This window comes from Aulonocara stuartgranti (assembly GCF_965226115.1).
Source record: "Aulonocara stuartgranti genome assembly, chromosome: 12".
NCBI lineage: Eukaryota > Metazoa > Chordata > Actinopteri > Cichliformes > Cichlidae > Aulonocara > Aulonocara stuartgranti.
In genome coordinates this window covers 25791320-25809792 of record NC_138948.1, presented here as the reverse complement: position 1 = coordinate 25809792, position 18473 = coordinate 25791320, and the positions used below count along the sequence as shown (strand labels likewise).

General features: G+C 42.3%; 2 protein-coding genes across 5 annotated transcripts in view; one reads left to right on the top strand and one right to left on the bottom strand.

The window, feature by feature from the left end:
* The window catches only part of adra1aa (adrenoceptor alpha 1Aa), a 37836-nt gene extending 31608 nt beyond the window's left edge, over positions 1-6228 (top strand). For 2 of the 3 annotated variants that reach the window (XM_082554676.1, XM_082554674.1), the window contains 3 exons: positions 33-4995; positions 5394-5454; positions 5547-6228. In XM_082554676.1, the coding sequence (XP_082410802.1) occupies positions 33-574 (542 nt within the window). In that variant the 3' untranslated portion in view covers positions 575-4995; positions 5394-5454; positions 5547-6228. The remainder of the gene's footprint in view (positions 1-32; positions 4996-5393; positions 5455-5546) is intronic. The other variant, XM_082554675.1, reaches the window with a different exon arrangement.
* A 708-nt stretch (positions 6229-6936) lies between these two features.
* dpysl2a (dihydropyrimidinase like 2a) lies at positions 6937-17587 on the bottom strand. 2 transcript variants are annotated; one of them, XM_082553509.1, is made up of 15 exons: positions 17488-17587; positions 17225-17389; positions 14712-14800; positions 14440-14624; positions 14104-14268; positions 13749-13810; positions 13535-13615; positions 13385-13453; positions 13173-13293; positions 12922-13078; positions 12520-12661; positions 12222-12392; positions 9249-9428; positions 8976-9162; positions 6937-8892 (listed from the first exon to the last, which is right to left on the bottom strand). In XM_082553509.1, exons 2-15 carry the CDS (start codon positions 17264-17266, stop codon positions 8801-8803), a joined length of 1743 nt encoding a protein of 580 aa, XP_082409635.1. In that variant the 5' UTR covers positions 17267-17389; positions 17488-17587; the 3' UTR covers positions 6937-8800. The 2 variants fall into 2 exon arrangements, with proteins under 2 accessions (XP_082409635.1, XP_082409634.1); XM_082553508.1 differs by having other exon boundaries at positions 17225-17584.
* Between the last annotated feature and the right edge of the window lie 886 nt (positions 17588-18473).

The window sequence follows — 18473 nt, the reverse complement described above, 5'->3', positions numbered from 1 at the left end:
ATGTCTCTGATGTGTGTCTGATGTCCCTGCAGGTTCAATCTTCCCTGCATACAGACCTTCAGACACCGTCTTCAAGATCACCTTCTGGCTCGGTTACTTCAACAGCTGCATCAACCCCATCATCTACCCATGCTCCAACCAGGAGTTTAAAAAAGCTTTCCAGAGTTTACTTGGAGTTCACTGTTTGAGGACGACTCCCAGACCACACCACCATCATCAGAGTCAGATGCAGGGTCACGGCCAGCCCCTCACCCTGGGCCTCGACAGCAGGGGGCCTCCTTCTCGGCTCAGCCCCTCCTCCTCCATGGCCCTCTCGAGAACGCCTTCCTCCAGGGACAGCCGGGAATGGAAGGTCTTTTCCGGAGCCCCCGCGGGCGATTCTGGACCAGCTGAAACGAGCAGAGCGAAAGTGGCCAAACTCTGCAATAAAAGCTTACATCGGACCTGCTGCTGCATCCTCAGGGCCAGGACTCCCACGCGGGAGTCCGGCTGCGCCCACCCCACCTCCACCAGAAACCTTCCCACCATTAAAATCCATCAGCTGTCCCTATCGGAAAAAGGAGAGCCAGTATAGCCACTGTATCGCTTCATCCATTTGTTATGAGTAGCCTTTCAAGGTCGCACATGAGAATAAATGCCCTTTTCCTCCGTTAACATCACAATGGAATGAGCTGGTGGTGAAATAATGGCTGCTTTTACATTTCAATTTCAAATTTCATCTCAGCTTTGAAAGCTTTCTGTGATTTTTTTTTAATCTTGATGTTATCACAAGAAAGCAGATTTTTAGCTTTGCACTGCAAGATACAGCTAATAAGGGAAACGATCAAATCTGGGAAGTGCTCGTATGAAGAAAAACCAAAAAGAGCAAAAGATTTTCTATATGTTTACACATTTTATATTCAAGAAAAGCAGTTGAAATGTCTAAAGCTGTGACGAGGGGGGCTCTTATATATTGCATGAGTTCGACAATAATTTCTGAAATGCTGATCAGTGGTGCTCCTGTTGTCTCCAGATTTTGCTTCCTGCTCCTGTGGTGAAATTGTTGCTTGTGTACTGCTCTGTACACAGTGGAAACCGAGAGACCTCACATACTTCTGTGTCACATACAATAAATTTGTAAGACATACTCCTAGCAAGGGATTCATGAGGACATTTTTGGACCTTTGTGTTATTTATTCTCTTTGTTTTCTTTTTCTTTTTAAAATGTTCTTTTTTCTGTCAAACTGGGTTTTATTTGCCTAATATATAGCCCCTCAGCATTTCTAGTTCATCTATTCACATTCCCACAATTACATGTACCTCTGAGCTGTGCCAGATGGATGTCTTAATATACTTGAGTGGAATTTTAACTGACCTTGTGGTTGCTGGCCTCAATCCTGACCGACTCCAAGCCTCTTAGAAAAATTTACCAGATTTAGCGATGTCATGATAAGTCACACACAGTCTCAGGCTTTCTTCTCTCAGTCTCTACTCTTTGTGTTTCTGTCCTTTTTTTTGGTTTTTGTTGGGGGTTTTTTTAGCCACATTTCACACAGAAAGAAGATCTTTGCTTTGGCCTTCGTCAGGTCTTCGGTGTGCGCTGTCTAGTGTACTTCTTCTTATGTGAGTGTTCAGTGGGAGTTCCAGACTGCAAAGTGTCTTTGTTTACGCAGAGGCATCAAAGGGCAAAGGACAACCTCTGCCAGCGCTATCGATTTGTTTTCTCACTCTGTAGCACCATGGTGTACTCTCTTTGTGGGTGCGAGGAGGAAGAGATGCGCTCGGCATCTTTAAGCCAGTCTTCCTCTCTGTACGCTGGAGTTCAGTCGTAAAAGGGGAGTCGACAGCTTTCAACCCCAGGGGAGGGACCCGGCAGTGCAGCCGGAGTGCTCATCTGTGTCCGAGCTGTCATTGACTGTGAACCTGTAAATCACACGTCCCTGCGCAGATGCCATTAGGAGTAGAGCTGCCAGCTCCAGCAATAACGTACAGATGGTACAGACGACCTAATTCACATCTCCCTCTGTTATCTCTCCATAGAGCCCTGGGATTATAAAGAAAAATCTCAACCAGCAAAATACCTGTGTGCAGCGCTTTGTAAAGTTATACCATCTTCCAAATGCAATAGCTGCAATGAATACTATAATTAGAACTTAGGGGTTGTGGGAGTCAGACGCAGAGTGGAGCAGATCAAGAGCGATTCTCCTCTGTTTCACCAGAAACACCCACTGTTTTTATCCAGCAGCCTAACACCGTGTATTTAGGGTTAAATTCCAGGGTATGCCATCTTCGCTATTCTTTATTGTGCGTTTGCTCTGATAAACTGAAAAAAAGTGCAGACAATCACTACAATCACTGAACCTGAAGAGGGAATAAATGTAAGGCTTACTGCCTTCACTTACTTGTGGATGATGTTGTGGTCATGACAAATCAATTCTGGGAGGGATTGTGGTCTTATAATAGCACTGTCTGTTTCACTGGATTGACAGCAAAGCAAGTGCTGCTGATGACTCATGGTTGCACTTCCCCAAGAGGGTTTAGCTTTGTAAACTCCCTGATGTGTTTTTTTCTTCTTCTTCTTCCTTTCTAAAGCTTTCATCAGTGGGTGAAGATGTTGACATAAAAGGATTCCCCTCTCCGGTTTAATCAGTGCGCTCATCATGCTAAGTCCTAATTGGACAACTGTCAAACAGCCAGGGGCTTCACTCTACATAATCACAGAAGTTTTTAACTGATGTGAGCATTCAGTGTGACGGAGATGTCATGTTCGGTTCATTTTTGCTGGAAGCATCCCTGTGGGAAGAAGCGACTGAGGAGCTGGAACATAAAAGGAGAGTGAGAACCACAACCCTGTGGCTCCACCTAGTGTCTCACTGCCTCTCTGCATGCACGTCCACATAGATCCTTTTGCAAAGGATTGTTACAGAGTTGCACATCCTTAAAAAAGTCCCCGGAAACGATGGTACAATATATAAAAGCACTAGTCCCAGTGAATCAATTACAGTTAATCTATTTCAGGATATTTTAATCAGGAGATTTACTTAAGTAAAAGTATACAAGATAAAAACAAGCTGAAGGAAAAACCATTTTTAATTATAATAGAGTGAGAAATATTCACGTTAATTACAAATCATTGTTATTAATATTAATTAATTATCTAGAAAATTTCACCCCTGTTATTAAAGAGCCCTCAAAGTCACATTCTAATAATATTCATATGAACAGAAGATGGATAGTGTTTATTTTCACACCAAATGTAAGGCAGGTTTGCCAACTCTCTCCGTGTCACAATCTTTTGTCTTCTTACACTGCTGAAATAAATCTCACACTGAGTTAAATAAATAAATAAATAAAAATAATATTAATAAATGATTAAAGCCAGTCCATAATGAATTAATGTTTGGGTCAAAAGGCATATTTTAGTCTTAGCATCAGACACAATAGACACCAGATAATAAAAAAAAACTCAACTAAACTAAAAAATTATTTTTAATTAAATGTAATTAATTAAATTAAAGACGCCTGATTTGCCAGTGCTGGCACAGCCCTGCCTGCGAAAGGCTGTTTAATGAGACTCACCAGTGACTGTAGCCTAATCCTAGTTTGACAAAATGTTACCCTGAGGTGTTTTTGTTGCATCCAGCTGTTTGACTTTATTAGAAGTCTTTATTAACACTCACACAGTTGGGACCCCTGCTGTTCGTCTGCAAAGGAAGGCAGTTGCAGCCATCTTTGCATGTGAAATACTCAATCGATTATTCCCCACACAACGAAATAGCATCAGTCAGAACCCAGCGGTGACTCATAATCTAATTTCCTGCAGCAGAGTTAGGTGAACCGTTGCACGCACTGTTTTTTGGCCTCAGCTTGAGTGCTAAGTCTAATCACAGTTTATTATTTAATCAGTTTTTCTGTCAAATTGCAAAGCAACTATTTGTTTGCAACAGTGCAAATGTTTTCCCATAACTATAGTGTGCTCTATAATCATTAGTATTTAAATTAATTAAATTACAGAATTCTTAGTGTAGCAAGTCATTAATTAACAATTTCAAGATCAACACAGGATACTTGAGGCATGGATAAACTGTTGGGGGTGTTTAGTATTATTGTGGTGGGTGGATTGGATTCCACAGAGCTGTAGTAACTACTGAGGGATAAAGCTGATGAGCCGTACTGTGGAGATATGGGAAAAATGTGACAATTAGCGAGCAGCAGCATGGCTTCACGCTGAGAAAGAGCACTACAGAAGATTTGTGACAGAAGGATAGCAGAAAGAGTGAAAGGAAAGGTTTACAAGATGGTAGTGATGTATGGATTGGAGATGGTAACACTGACAAAAAGACATGAGGCAAAGTCAGAGCAACCAGGATGGTCGAGATTAGACAGAATATCTCAGAGGGACAACTCAGGTTGAGAAGTCTGGACATGCAGAGAGGCCGAATAGCATTGGACAAATGGGGGATGACATCATTTTTTATGATGTCATCACCCAGGGAAAATGGGTAAGTGACGCAATGTTTTCATTACATCTTAAATAATAATAAGCGATGTGAAATTCCCTTTACTGGGACAGTGAAGGGAATTTTTGTCGTGTGGTTTCTAGTTCATGGAACTGTTGGATTTTCCTGAACGCCATTTTCCTCTCATCTGAGGGGAATCCACACTTGACCCTGTGTGGATTAGAGAAAATCCAACTTGCACACCCAGTTCTTGTTTTAAACTAATTTCCCCTGGAAAAAGAACTGTTGAAAGAAATTATTAAAAGCTCCAAATTGCCACGACATTCATGCTCAACACGAGTGTATGTAAACTGCTGCTTGGGATTACTTTGGACCAAAGAAGATGAAATAACTTCATTTATTTTCAATAATATTTTATAGATGAGGTGACATAATGTGTTTCTCTTCGCCTTGTCAGAGTCCTTCCAAGTGGTAGTGAGAGGAAGTGGATTCCTTCCCGCCCGAAATGTTGACAAAGTGCTGTGCAGCTTTCGAATCAACGACACCCTAACTAAGAGTAAGTGAAGCATTGCTTATCAGGGTGTTACCCCTTATTCACTGCATGAGCTATTTTATTACTATATAACATCATATCTGATTATGCTGTTAAACTATGACAAAGACGGCTGGAAAACACAGATGAGTGTGTGAGACGTTGTGAAATTCACCTAAATTACACCGGCCTGATTTTCCCAAAAGACAAACACTACTTGAGCCACACCGCTGGAGTCCTCGGTGATCAAACGAGCAGCCAGGTTTTATTTATGCTTTTTTTTTAAACACATGGTGTAATTTTATAGTCGGGAAAAAACATAAAAATTAAAACAGGAGATTAAGTTACTGTGACACCTGAAAGTCTGTTTGCGATGAAGCGTAAATGCTGACAGAAAACCTCTTTTTTGTTTTCTTTTGAAGGCTTTGGGAGTTTGAATTAAAAGACTTTGAAGGAGACGACGCCAAACCTCTTCTGAAACTGGTAAGTCTAGAACACTCACAAGTAATTTGGAGATTTCTTTTTTTACATAACCTCTGAACAAAACTGCACTGTAAATGTGTTTTCTGTTTCAGGTATGGGCAGTGAACAATATTAATAAAATAAGGGACATAGCCCGGATGCTCCTTAAATTTCCAGAGGCTATACCTCCTTAATTTCAGTGGGTCACATCTGACATACAATTAACAGTCCAGCTACAGTCTTGAAATATTTCTGTGGTGCTTTAAATATGTTTAAAAGATATTTAAATAGCCTTATTCTACAGAACACTTAAACTCCTCAGCATGATGAACGATTCCGTTTAAATTCTTAAAGACAAGAACCAGGAAGTTCTACTTAACAACATTGCAAACTTTGCACCAGTGCTGCTCAAGACGATTGCTGGTGTAGCAAAGAATCACGTATCCAATATCTTTAAGCCCCCTTCAAGTCTTCCAATGTTTGATGTTCTTCCAAATGAAGAACCTCCTTCAGACAGTCCTTCAACGCCCGATGTTCCACCAGTTGATAAACTTCCCTCTGAAAATGTGCCAGTGTTGAATGTTCTTCCCAGTGAGGAACTCCTTTCTGAAAGTTTGCCAGTGCCTAATGTTCCCTGTGAGGAACTTTCTGCTGAAACTGCATCCATGTCTGAGACAGCTGAGACAGAGGAGTCTGAAGACCTTAAAATCAAACAGAAGACAAAAAAAGGCTTCTTCCAAAAATTAAAAATTCTGTGCAGTTGCTGTGTCAGACCGAAAGAAACTGACTGACAGAGAAACTGAAATCAAATTAAAAAATATAATTAATTAAAAATAATATTTTTTGCACAAGTCTCCATCTATGATTAAAGATGATTTTCTTTCAGATGTTTATAAGAGTCTCTTACGGTTCTCTAAATACCTTCACAAGTGTTGTTAACATAACATACTGATGTTAATATTTATAATAGAATTTCAACTTAACTCTTAACATGTCAACAACAGTAAGTGAAACTGGTAAATAACACTAGAGAATGCATTTCCTGTAGAAAATGCAGTGTAAATGCTAATAGCTGAATGGTTTGAGCTGAATTTTTATAATTGCTGAATCTTTGGAAAACAATGTTTAATGATGTGAAATACACCGAGTCATTCACCTGACAGCCAAAGTGCAGAACTGAAATTCACACAGAAGAACAAACTAGCTGAACATGTTGAAAATGTACATAAGAAAAACTGTCTAATGACAGAAGAAAATTAACCCCATTCTAGAAAACATCTGAATGAATATTGAAAGCTCATATTCTTTAAATCACTGGGAGAGTGGAATTAAATGTCTGAACTCAAGAATCTCAAATAATTCTTGGATAATTATCCAAGACTGTAACTATGATCAAAACACTTTTTGAACCATGAGGGTCCCAAGGACTTGGTCTACACAACAGTGTGTTTTGTATTTTCCTGGTGTCAAAACATCTTTTATTTATTAGAAAAAAGAAAGAAGTCAGTACCACAGGTTTTATTTTTATTATTTTAATCCACTGAAGTCAACACAACCAAATGCTGACAGGATCGATGATTTCCTCCCAAACTCTGGTATCCTACAAAACATACATGAGCAGTAGTATCACACTAGGTGGAGAAGGGCAAACAACAGTGCTCAACATTACAACCCAACGACCATTATCAAGAAAGTTTCCCAAATGTAAATCACTTCACATTATAGCTTGGCATACAAAACCTACACTTTGACAAGGCAATGAGGAGGGGGGAAAAATCCAGTGTTTACAGTATGGCTGCACAACGCTGTGTGACCGATACGGTTACTAGCTTGAGTGAATCTGGTGTTGACAACGTCAGGCAGATAGATAGAGAGGAAGGAAAACAATATACCCGGTAATTCATTCACAACACTAACACCGAGAACAGTGGACACATCATCAGCACACTGTGTGGGGGGTTTCATGTACATACAGAAGCATTTCTTTTTTTCATCAGGTCTCAAAAAACAACTCATCGTTTCACATCTTTAAAGAGCCTTCATAGATACAGTGTGCTATCAATATCTTTACAGAACAGGCAGGCAAGTATTTCAACACATATCCTAAAACATACAGACAAATCTGTTACAAATAAAAAGTTGCAAGCTCACATACAGTTTCAACCATTTGGATTGTTACAGGTGCAAAACGTGTTCTGTTAAAACTGGGTAACTGGTGACTCGACCCCGGCTGCTGTTATTACAAAGCTTACACGACTGCTGTGACATCATCTGCACATATACAGCAATGGTCATATATATTTTTATATATATATTTATAGCACCAGGTGCAGAGAGGTTGTGGGCAAACCTTCCAATCGAGCTTCTTCGACTGACTATATCCTTAACCACATCCAGTGTTGCTATTATTGGAAGCTTTTTGCCCAGACAACCTATCAACCAACATGAGGGGAAAAAACGCGAGGAAGAAATGAGGGAAGAGTGTGTTTCTCAGGCAGAACACTAGCAATTTCTCCCCCGGGGTGAAGCTAAATGAGTGGTTTAACCCTAAAAATACCCTTTTCTTTTCCTTTCAGTGCAGTCAGCGTTTTCCAAAATGACTTAAAAATGTTAAAACATAAAACATCAAAAAGACAATATTTTAAAAAAAAAATGGAAACAGAGTGCAACTATATCACTAAAGGAAGACATAGGTGAATTGCTCAGCTCAATACATGGCTTAAACTTAAAACCAAGCATAAATTCAAATACTGCAGACTTGAGGTGTTATTGAAAAACAATATTCTACTATCTAATTTCTCATTTCTGAACAAACAGTCTCATAACAGTAGAAACAGCATTGTTAACGGTGGCAACAGAGGCTCTGCTTTCAGCTAAAGATGGCTGATGTCTGAGAACCACCAAAACATTCTAATACGTGGAAAACGAACAGCGCAAGAAGAACAACCGCCAAAGGTTCCTGTTGCTAAAATATTCCTTGGGGTGACTTTTGGGTCAGCTTATTGAGCCAAGAGGGCAAATAAACAATCACATGCAGCTGAAAATATACAAAAAAATGTAAACAAATTAATTTCATCAATAATCAAACTGGCCGTGAAAACAGCATTAAAAAAAGAGCTGCTTCAATTCACTTGATCCTTCCTCGGTATTTAACTATCTCGAGACGGTGAAGCGAAATGGAATAGTGCTTTCTTTTTTCTTTGCATGAGGTGACGTGGTGGTATGTGTGAATATTAATAAATGGTGTGGGCTGCATAGGGGAGTCGGAGGTGATCAGCAAAGGGACGTGATGTGACATTTGTAAGAGCAGCCTCTGGTCCCGTGTGGCCCTGCGACCCCCCTCCCTGGCTATGTGGAGAAAAAGTGCTTAGCCGAGGCTGGTGATGTTAGCTTTTCCACCGGGAGGAGCCACGATGCGTTGAGTGGTGCGACGAGGAACGTTGTCATCAATTTGGGCGCCTAAAAATATTTTCGAATAAAATATTAGACAATCTAAATGGCCAGCTGTGAAAAAAGGCAAACTGGCAGGTGTTCTGACTCACCAGACAGACTGAAGCCAGACTGGTGAAGGTTGCGCACAGGCTGGTGAGTAAACTGCTGTTGTTGCTGCTGCTGCTTGGCAGGGGAAGTCTTCACCGAGGAAACTGTGGACATCACCTTGGGAGTCACAGTCACCTCACAAACTGGCCCGTCGTACAGACCCCTCGGGACTCCTCGCAGCTCTGTGAGCTAAACATAATAACACGGTCATTCGTATTATAAGAATGAGGTCTCCGCAGCTGTGGCTGCTCCTTAGATACACGCACAGGACTCACCCTGCTGCGAGCTTTTATCCTCTTGTAAACGTGGTCCGGGAAGGGTTTACGGCCGATGTAGCGCCCACAGCCCTCCGTGGTGTGAAGGCTGCCCTCCTCCAACACAATCTTGCCCTGGCTGATCACCACCAGAGGACCTCCACGCACTTCTGTCCCCTCGAAGATGTTGTACTCCACAGCCTGGAACACGAAGAAGTTTTATGGTTTTACAAGATTAGCAGAAATCTCTTAAAAGTCCTAAATAAATATCTGAGGTACAGAAGCAAAAGTAAATTTCCCTGATATCTTATATTGCATCATATCGATTTTTTTTTTTTTTTTGCCTGCTTTAATCCTTTCCCTCAAAAAGGCGACCATTTGACGACCTCCTCTGTACCTTAATGATGAGTTAGAATAGAATAGAATTCAACTTTATTGTCATTGCACATGCACAGGTACAGGGCAACGAAATGCAGTTTGCATCCATCCAGAAGTGCTTAGTGATATAGATATATTACAATATATATTAGCAATAATATAGATATGTAAGTATATTACAGAAATGGGTCTATTATGTTATAATGTACACGGTATGAAGTATGTTGTGAATATTCTATAACTATAAGTATGTACAGGCTGTAGTGAGTACAAGCTATGTACAGGATATGAACAGGATATAAATATGAAAAACTATACAGAATATGAAATAAATAACTTTACAGGAATCTGAGATATACAGCTATACAGAAATGGGAACTATGCAAGTTGTAAACAGTTGTAGGATTAAAAATTATCGTATGTACAGAATGATTGTTTACACAGGGCTATACAGTAGTGCAGTTAAGGTAAGTGAGGGTGTGGATAATTTCTACAGAGGCTATATAAAGTGCTAGTGGTTGTGAGTGGTGGTTCACTCCATGTTATTATTGTGTGTTTGAGGGTACAGTTGTCCATTGTGTGTGTGTGTGTATGTTCAGTCCATGAGTTAACGTGGGTCAGATGTCAGGAGGCAGAGTTCAGGAGTCTGACAGCTGTGGGGAAGAAGCTGTTCCGGTACCTGGTGGTCTTAGTCCGGAGGCTCCTGTAGCGCCTCCCAGAGGGCAGGAGGGTGAAGAGTCCATGTGATGGGTGACTGGGGTCTCTGATGATTTTCCCAGCCCTTTTCAGACACCGCTTCCTGTAGATGTCTTTTATGGCAGGAAGTGGTGCTCCGGCGATGCGCTGGGCAGTTTTCACGACCCTCTGCAACGCCTTCCGGTCCGAGGCAGAGCAGTTCCCGTACCAGACTGTTATACAGTTGGTCAGGATGCTCTCGATGGTGCAGCGATAGAAGTTCACCAGGATGTCTGAGGACAGGTGGTTCTTCCTCAGAGTCCTCAAGAAGAAGAGGTGCTGGTGAGCCTTCTTGACCAGCTTGGAGCAGTTGGTCGTCCAGGTGAGATCCTCGGAGATGTGGACTCCCAGGAACTTGAAGCTGCTCACACGCTCCACAGCCGTCCCCTTAATGTGGATGGGTGGATGTGGGTCAGCATTCCTCCTGTAGTCCACGATGAGCTCCTTGGTCTTCTCGGTGTTAAGCAGCAGGTTGTTTGTGTCACACCACTCAGCCAGACGATCCACCTCCTCCCTGTAGGCGGCCTCATCGTTGTCACTGATGAGGCCAATCACCGTGGTGTCATCTGCAAACTTAATGATGGTGTTGGAACCATCAGCAGGTCTGCAGTCGTGGGTGAAGAGGGAGTAGAGGAAAGGGCTCATCACACAGCCTTGTGGTACACCGGTGTTCATTGTGATGGTAGATGAGCAGCGGTTATCCAGCCGGACATGTTGGGGGCGGTTGGTCAGGAAGTCCAGTAACCATTTGCAGATGAGGGAACTGATACCCAGGTCTGTCAGTTTCCTGATGAGTTGTGAGGGGTGGATTGTATTGAATGCTGAACTGAAGTCTATAAACAGCATTCTGGCGTAGGTGTTGTTGTTGTCCAGGTGTGAGAGGACAGAGTGCAGTGCGATGGAGACTGCATCCTCTGTGCTCCTGTTCTGGCGGTATGCGAATTGGTGGGGGTCCAGGGTGGGGGGGAGACAGGATTTGAAGTGTGCTAGGACCAGTCGCTCTAAGCACTTAGTGATGATGGGGGTGAGTGCTACTGGGCGGTAGTCATTGAGGCAAGATGGGTTGGAGTTTTTGGGTATCGGGACGATGGAGGTGGATTTGCAGGCCACAGCGTGGGCCAAGGACAGGTTGAATATGTCTGTGAGCACTCCTGCAAGCTCCTCAGAACACGCTCTGAGAACACGCCCGGGGATGCCATCGGGACCTGCAGCCTTGTGGACATTGATCCTGCTCAGCACCGCTCCTACATCGGTGGGGGAGAGAGTCAGAGGTTGGTGGTCTGGCGTCACGTCTGCTTTGGTTGTGGTTGTGGGGTTCCCTCGCTCAAAACGAGCATAAAAGTTGTTGAGCTCGTTGAGGAAGGAGACATCAGAGGATGCGGGGGAGGGTTTGGTGGTCCTGTAGTCTGTAATGGTCTGGAGTCCTTACCACAGTTTTAGTATATATCAATAAAAATGTGGTTTCCGGGTTTTTCCAAGAGTTACTTCTGATGTACACCCAGTCTATAAGCACAACTGAAATATGACAGAAACCCCTCAGCTGAGAGCTTTAAGTCAAGTTGGCTTCAAGGGGTAAACAGTTAACAAGATGCCATTTAGTATAGTGAACAGTGCAACAAGTCATTTTTTAAATTTAAAATTTGCATAATAAAACAGAGGATATATTTGAAGCTTATTTTTCACTCAGATTCCTTGTTATTCTCTATCTTTTGTCACTCCTGCCTGTTAATACCATATTAATACCTCACTTGCTAACACAGACCAGGCTCAGCATGCAAAGAGCATTTGAGCTTAAGAATTAGGTCACATTATGTATAAGACACACAAATGACTAAATATATTGGGAATCAAGAGTCGTAACAAGCTATGTAAATATCTGACCAGGTTGTGGCTCTTAGCTGAGATGATCTTAGTGACGTCTGGGTCCCACAACACAAGGTCGGCATCGGACCCCACGGCGATGCGGCCTTTGCGGGGGTACAGGTTGAAGATCTTGGCCGCGTTAGTGCTGGTCACTGCCACAAACTGGTTTTCATCCATCTTTCCGGTCACCTTTAGTGACACGACAACAGATCGCTTAATTTCAGTGAGTGTAAACATGCGGCGAGGTTTGCCGGGGATTTTGCTTTATGTTCCAAATTTTCTGGAATGCGTGAAAAGTGGGTCACATTAAGCTCACCACACATTTGTCCCAGATTAGGGACATCCTCTCCTCGGTGCCGTTGGTTCCCTCTGGGATGAGGGAGAAGTTATCTTTGCCTACCGCACGCTGAGAAGTTTGGAAAGTACAGTGAGCACTTCCGGTCACCTGCAAGTCCCCGCTACATAAGAAACAAAGCGAGATATCCTTCATGTGTGTGATGTGTAATGTGCCATTTTAGATTAATTCATCCGAAAATGTTTGAAATGAAACATTTTTATTAAGGCTGCTCATGGAAATGTTATGATTATCTGCTGTCATCAGGTGTTCGATAATAAATGTGATTACAGATACAGCTGAAAATTCAAATGCAGCACACAGCTGTAACATCTGTCAAATCACTGCGTTACAGCTGTTTATGTCCTAGCTTAAAGCACCTACCATGACAGCAGGGAGTTGAGGTAGTCGGGGGTGGTTGGATCAGGACTAAGTGGTGGAGAAGTGACAAAGGCTGCTGCCTTGGCCCAGTTCTTACTCCAGTAATGAGTACCATCTGTGCCCAAGCTAGCAGAGATGGGCTCTCCGTAAACCACAGCACCTGCAGGAGCAGACAGGATGATGTCAACGCTACGTGTCAGGAATACAAGCATTGTAAAAAAAGAGAAAGTATTTTTATAAGTTTCTCTTCTTACCCCTTTTTCTAGCCAGAGCAATGACATCAGCAGCACTCTTGCTCATCACCTTGGTGATGTAGAGGGGACAGTTGGTCTGATTGGCGATGGTGACAGCACGATTGACCGCCTCGGCCTCTACCTGCGGATAATGAGGTGAGACACAGGTGATTCTTCTGTTCCACACTATATCCAGGCTGTCGCTTGTCACTCTTAGACATCATCAGTCTTACCTCCTCGGGGCGGCTGAGCACGTGACCTTCAGGTCCTGTGATCCCCAGCTCTAGAATACGTCTCTGCTCCTAAAACATCCACAAAAACATTATTATCAAATACTGAAGTATCTGGTTTGACATCACTGACTTTATAAGGGGCTACGTTACCTCTGCAATGATGTCTCCATTCTCAGCATGAACCTGGGCGATGGCTCCGAGATCTCTGATGACACTGAACACCTCGTAGATCTACAAGAACATGGAGAAAAGTGGTCGAGCTCATTGGGGGGGGTGGGGGTCATTTATACCAAAGACATCTAAAAGCCTACAAAACATGTGCTGTGACAGACGACTCAGCAGAGATCCCAGCAGCCAAGCATACCTGAGAGTCAGAAAGTTGGAAAACATCCTTATAAGCCAAATAGACCAGGAAAGAGTTGACACCTGAAGGAAGAAAACTTATGAGAGAAAACAGCCAAAAGGTGGAATAAAGAGAGCAAAAGAGGGAAAAACCCAAAGCGAAGGGAGGAAGTAAAAAAACCAAAAGGATAAAAAAAAAATTGCACAGCAAAAATTTTAGGTTATTGCAGGTTGATTTTCTTTCCTACGCAGTCAGAGAACCACTTTTTACAACAGGGAAATGGCAACATTTCACCACCCCAGTAAAAAGTCAGATAAGTCTAAGATTTTGAGCCGTACGTGGGAGACATGAGCTGAGTACAACTCCGACTACATACCATGGTCCTTCACTAAAGTCTCCATCTCTTCCTGGTTGCCTTTGTTCCACTCTGTGATGTCCACATGCAGAGAATAGTCACAGCAAGACTTGCTGTCAGCCCACTCTCTCCACTGTGTGAAGGCAGCAACCAGGCTGACGCCAGGCTCCGGCACCACATGGTCAACTATAGAATACAAACAAGCAGGTCTGATTTCATGTGCACAAGCAAACTGTTAAATTAAATCATACGCTTGATGGCATTCACATCTGCAATGTCATAATCCCCAAAACAACATCGCTGTATGTGTAAACTGGCTGAAAATACACGAGCAAGTCTGTCTGATGTGTCACATACTGATCATGGTTGTCCCCCCAGCCAGGGCCGCCCTGGTACCCTGGTAGAAATCATCCGCAGCCACCATGCCTCGGTCAGGCATCTGGAATCGGGTGTGCACGTCAATACCCCCGGGCATCACCATTCTTCCATGAGCCTCAATGATTTTAACTCCACCAGGAACAATAAGGTTGTCTCCAATTTGCCTCAATGAGACAAACAAAAAGAAAAAAATCAGGCATAAAGAAGTGAATGAAGTTACAAAAAGCAAAAGCAGAAAAAGAAGGACTTACTTGATGACTCCATCTTCCATGTAGATATCAGCCAAAAACGACTGATCATCGTTCACTATCTTCGCCCCTTTGATCAGAAGGCGGTCACTCTGAAAGGATGAGACAGCATTTTCTCAGCATTAGCTAAACCAAGCAATAAATATTTTATTTTAACTTCCAGCAGCCAGCAGTTTGATCCATGACTCAACAGAAAATCTTTTACCCACAAACACAGTTTTAGAAAAGAAGAGTGACCGAAGCTAAAGCTGTGAATATTTCCCAGATTGCTCAAAGTCTCATGCAAAGCATGGCTTGATCCATACCAATCCTCAACCTGTCTACATGATGACTAGGATTGATTTAGTAGACTTATTCATGCATAACAGACACATCATTTGAAGAGAGGGAAAGATTCTTAGCGCAGGCTCTTGAGTGACACAATTACCTCCACCTGAATGAGATGAAAGGAAAGCATAACAGGCTGGCCTACTTCTCCTAAAGGCTTTCTGGGGTCTCCGAAGATATAAAAAAACGTTTTGCAGCAAAACTCACAGCAGGAAACACTCAGTGTGTCCAGCTTTACAGACTGCAGGAAGCATTAAGTGTACAGGGCATGGCTGACATGATCTCACAAACCACTGCGCTGACATAAGTGGGTCATTTAACCTGTGTCCTTTCTGTGCCCGAGTGGTCAGCAGCTAGTGTACTGAGCTTGCGGTATACACATACAATATCAAATGTAGTCCTCAACTTCCAAAATGAATGTGCCAACATCTAAATCATATATCAGATGCTGATCATTACCATAAACTCCAAAATAAGAAAAAGCAACATCTTCATCTTTTATGCATCAATTATCAGACAATTACCACACAAATATATTGGGTAGCCAGAATCGAAACTATCGGAAATATTAGCTATTTGCTGATCCATCGTTTCAGCATTTAGAATCACGGATATGTTAAAGTTAAAAAGCAAAGAGGAGATGAAAGAAACACCCTTCAATTATTTGTTTGCATAGTTTGTCCAACAGATGGCGCTAAGGAACTTCCCTCCTGGCAACGCATCCTTAAAATGCACAAAAAGGGTACTCTGTTTCACCTTGGTGTGTCTGAAAGGAAAACTATATCAGAGGATATACCATAACTTTAAGTCATTGTTTTAAATAAAAAGCATTTGTTTGACCCTAATCTTAGTTTTGTGTTTTGTTTTTTAATTAAAGACAAAAGCCGTTGGCATGTCTCTTTTAATATTACTGTGTAATAACCATGAATCAACTATTAACAGACAAATTCTGGATATTGATGGATATGACACAGTTAGAGATTACAAAGAAAAATTAAAAAAGACCTATACAAGAGCCAAACTCTATAAAAGAACACACAGCCTCAATCAAAATCAAGCTGTGCGACAAACAACTGCACCTCAATATGGTGCTAGCAGAGGTTAAGTTGCTGTGAAACTCTTAAGGCACATTCTTCAAAGGACTGCTATTATTCCTGCTTTAGTGTGCTTTGAACAAATTCAGCTAGTGCTTTTCAGACTAACCTTGGCATTTTGTTTAAAGCTTTGCAGAGTGAAACTATCTAGTTCATTCACTCCAGACTAATAGGTGGTGTTGTACTGAGTGTGAAAGCCTGGGAAAGGCTGGCTGTAGAGTTGCTGCTGTCTGCATGGCGTGTCTGGGATGTCAGACTCGTGTGTTTATGACCCTGGATCGACCTGCGAAGGACCTGACAACCATCTGTATGAAACACAGCCAGTACATAAAAGATTTTGATGTGATTAAGTGATCAAACATAAAGCTGCTGAGTCTATATGCTGCAGAATCAGCCCTCTTGCTGCATGATGAAAGCATAGGGTTTGGATGGGAGCTGTGCAATGACCTACTTTGCGAGTGAGGTTTTACTTCTTTTAACTATCACAGCAAGCCTGCTGCATTCCCCCTAATGATTATGTGTGGTCTGGGTGAAGAGCTGCACCATAAATCAAAGCAAAATTAATGTATATTAGCAAATCAGGATCTGTAGCAATATTTGACTGAATATGAATCAGGATTTTTTTAATCCATAAACAAGAAAGAAAGACAACAAAAAAACACATAGTCCACTGAAGAGGGCAGGCATGGTGGATGCTGGAGGATAGAAGGTGGAAGATGAAAAACGACACAGTGAGGGAATCTGTGTCTAAACCTGTTAACTACACCCTTCAGGCTGAGGATGCTCTGAGAGAATAAGGGCTAATAATGGCAGCTAAATGACCTGATCTGAGTATTCATTACAGAGAAAAAATTGTAAGACCCAGATTTCAAATGAGGAATTGTTAAAAGGCTTGCACACTAGCTGGTTACCATCCCAGGCTGTCGGTATGTGGAGCTGGGCTGCTGCTGCTGCTGCTGTTGACAGCGTCAGTGTAAATGGATGGATAAGCGCTGGCTAGCTTTTGGTCTAAACTGTGAAGCTCACCGTACCCTTTATACACCCTTTATACACCTCCACTGCAGGACAGATATGATAAAATGAAACAAAACTCACTGTAATTCGTGGGATGTTCTTCTTTCCTTGGTACCCCGACATTTTGAAGCTCTCTCCGACACGGGTGCCCCCTGCCTCTTGGCTAACGCTAGCTAGCGAGACTGGAAAACCTCAGCTACCAATGAAAGGATGAATGGATGCTCCGCTTGTTGGCCAGTCGACGCCCTGAGAGAACAATGCCTCTGTCTGAAAATGTCTCTATATATGAAGTCAAGTTCGCAGCGTGCGGCCTAAAAACAGCAGCCTAAAACGACAAGTTGTACCTCTGTCTCGCACTCGTAGACCTTGATTCACTCCTATAACGGGTCCCTGAAACCCAGACGAGCTCGAAGGAGAGGAGGGCCACAATGAGGAACGGCGCATGCGCACTGCCCCGCCCTGCTCTGCTTTAGCTCCATGTTTCTGTCCTGATGTGATACATGCAGTTTGGAGGCGAAATATGTTTTGCACAACCTGTTAGATCAGACGGACACGTCAGGGGATAAAAGGAGTACTTTAACAAAAAGATTAATCTCCTGATCTAGAAGTTGAACAGTTTATACAACTGCTCATATGAAAGGCTACTCTTCTCACAACAGCATTTTGGCACTGGATTTACAGTTTGTGACATACCATGCATTGATTGTCGTATGGATAAACTTTTGATAACTATAACCAGTAGAGCTACAGTGGGGAAAATAATTATTTGATCCCTTGCTATGTTTGTAAGTTTGTTTACTTGCAACAAATATGAAGAGTATCTCATTTTTATGTCCCCCTCCTTATGTCCCATGGCTCATGTACAGACTCGTCTGAAGTTCTCCAGTTTGTCAGCGAAAATTTGGGAGAAAGCGCTGTGGTCAGATGAAACCAAAATTCAGCATTTTGGCATGGTTGAGGAAGCAGAGTATGATCCAATGAACACCAACCCCACAGTCAAGTACAGGGGTGGGAACATTATGGTTTGGGGCTGTGTTTCTGCTGACAGTACAGGATTACTTTATCTCATTGAAGGGCCACTGGGGCCATGTACCATACCGTCTTGGACGACTACCTTGTTCCTTCCATTTCTATGTAAGTGAGCAAACTTACAAATTCAGGAAGGATTAAAATAATTATCATCTTTACAGTAAATCTACAGACCTTATACTGTATGACATCTTCCAAACTATCTGACAGTGTGTTTCTTCACCGCTGTTATTAACAGTGCACTAAAAAGTAGAAATGCTAATAAAAAGCACAACTATAACCCTATCTTTTATAAAAATTA

Bases quoted from the DNA above. Each gene is read 5' to 3' on its own strand.
- dpysl2a (XM_082553509.1), bottom strand. From the start codon at position 17,266: ATGTCGGGGTACCAAGGAAAGAAGAACATCCCACGAATTACA. The intron at 13,616-13,748 runs GTATGCTTGGCT...ATGTTCTTGTAG, and splicing joins TCCAACTTTCTGACTCTCAG to ATCTACGAGGTGTTCAGTGT. The intron at 8,893-8,975 runs GTGAGTCAGAAC...AAATATTTTTAG, and splicing joins GTCTGGCTTCAGTCTGTCTG to GCGCCCAAATTGATGACAAC.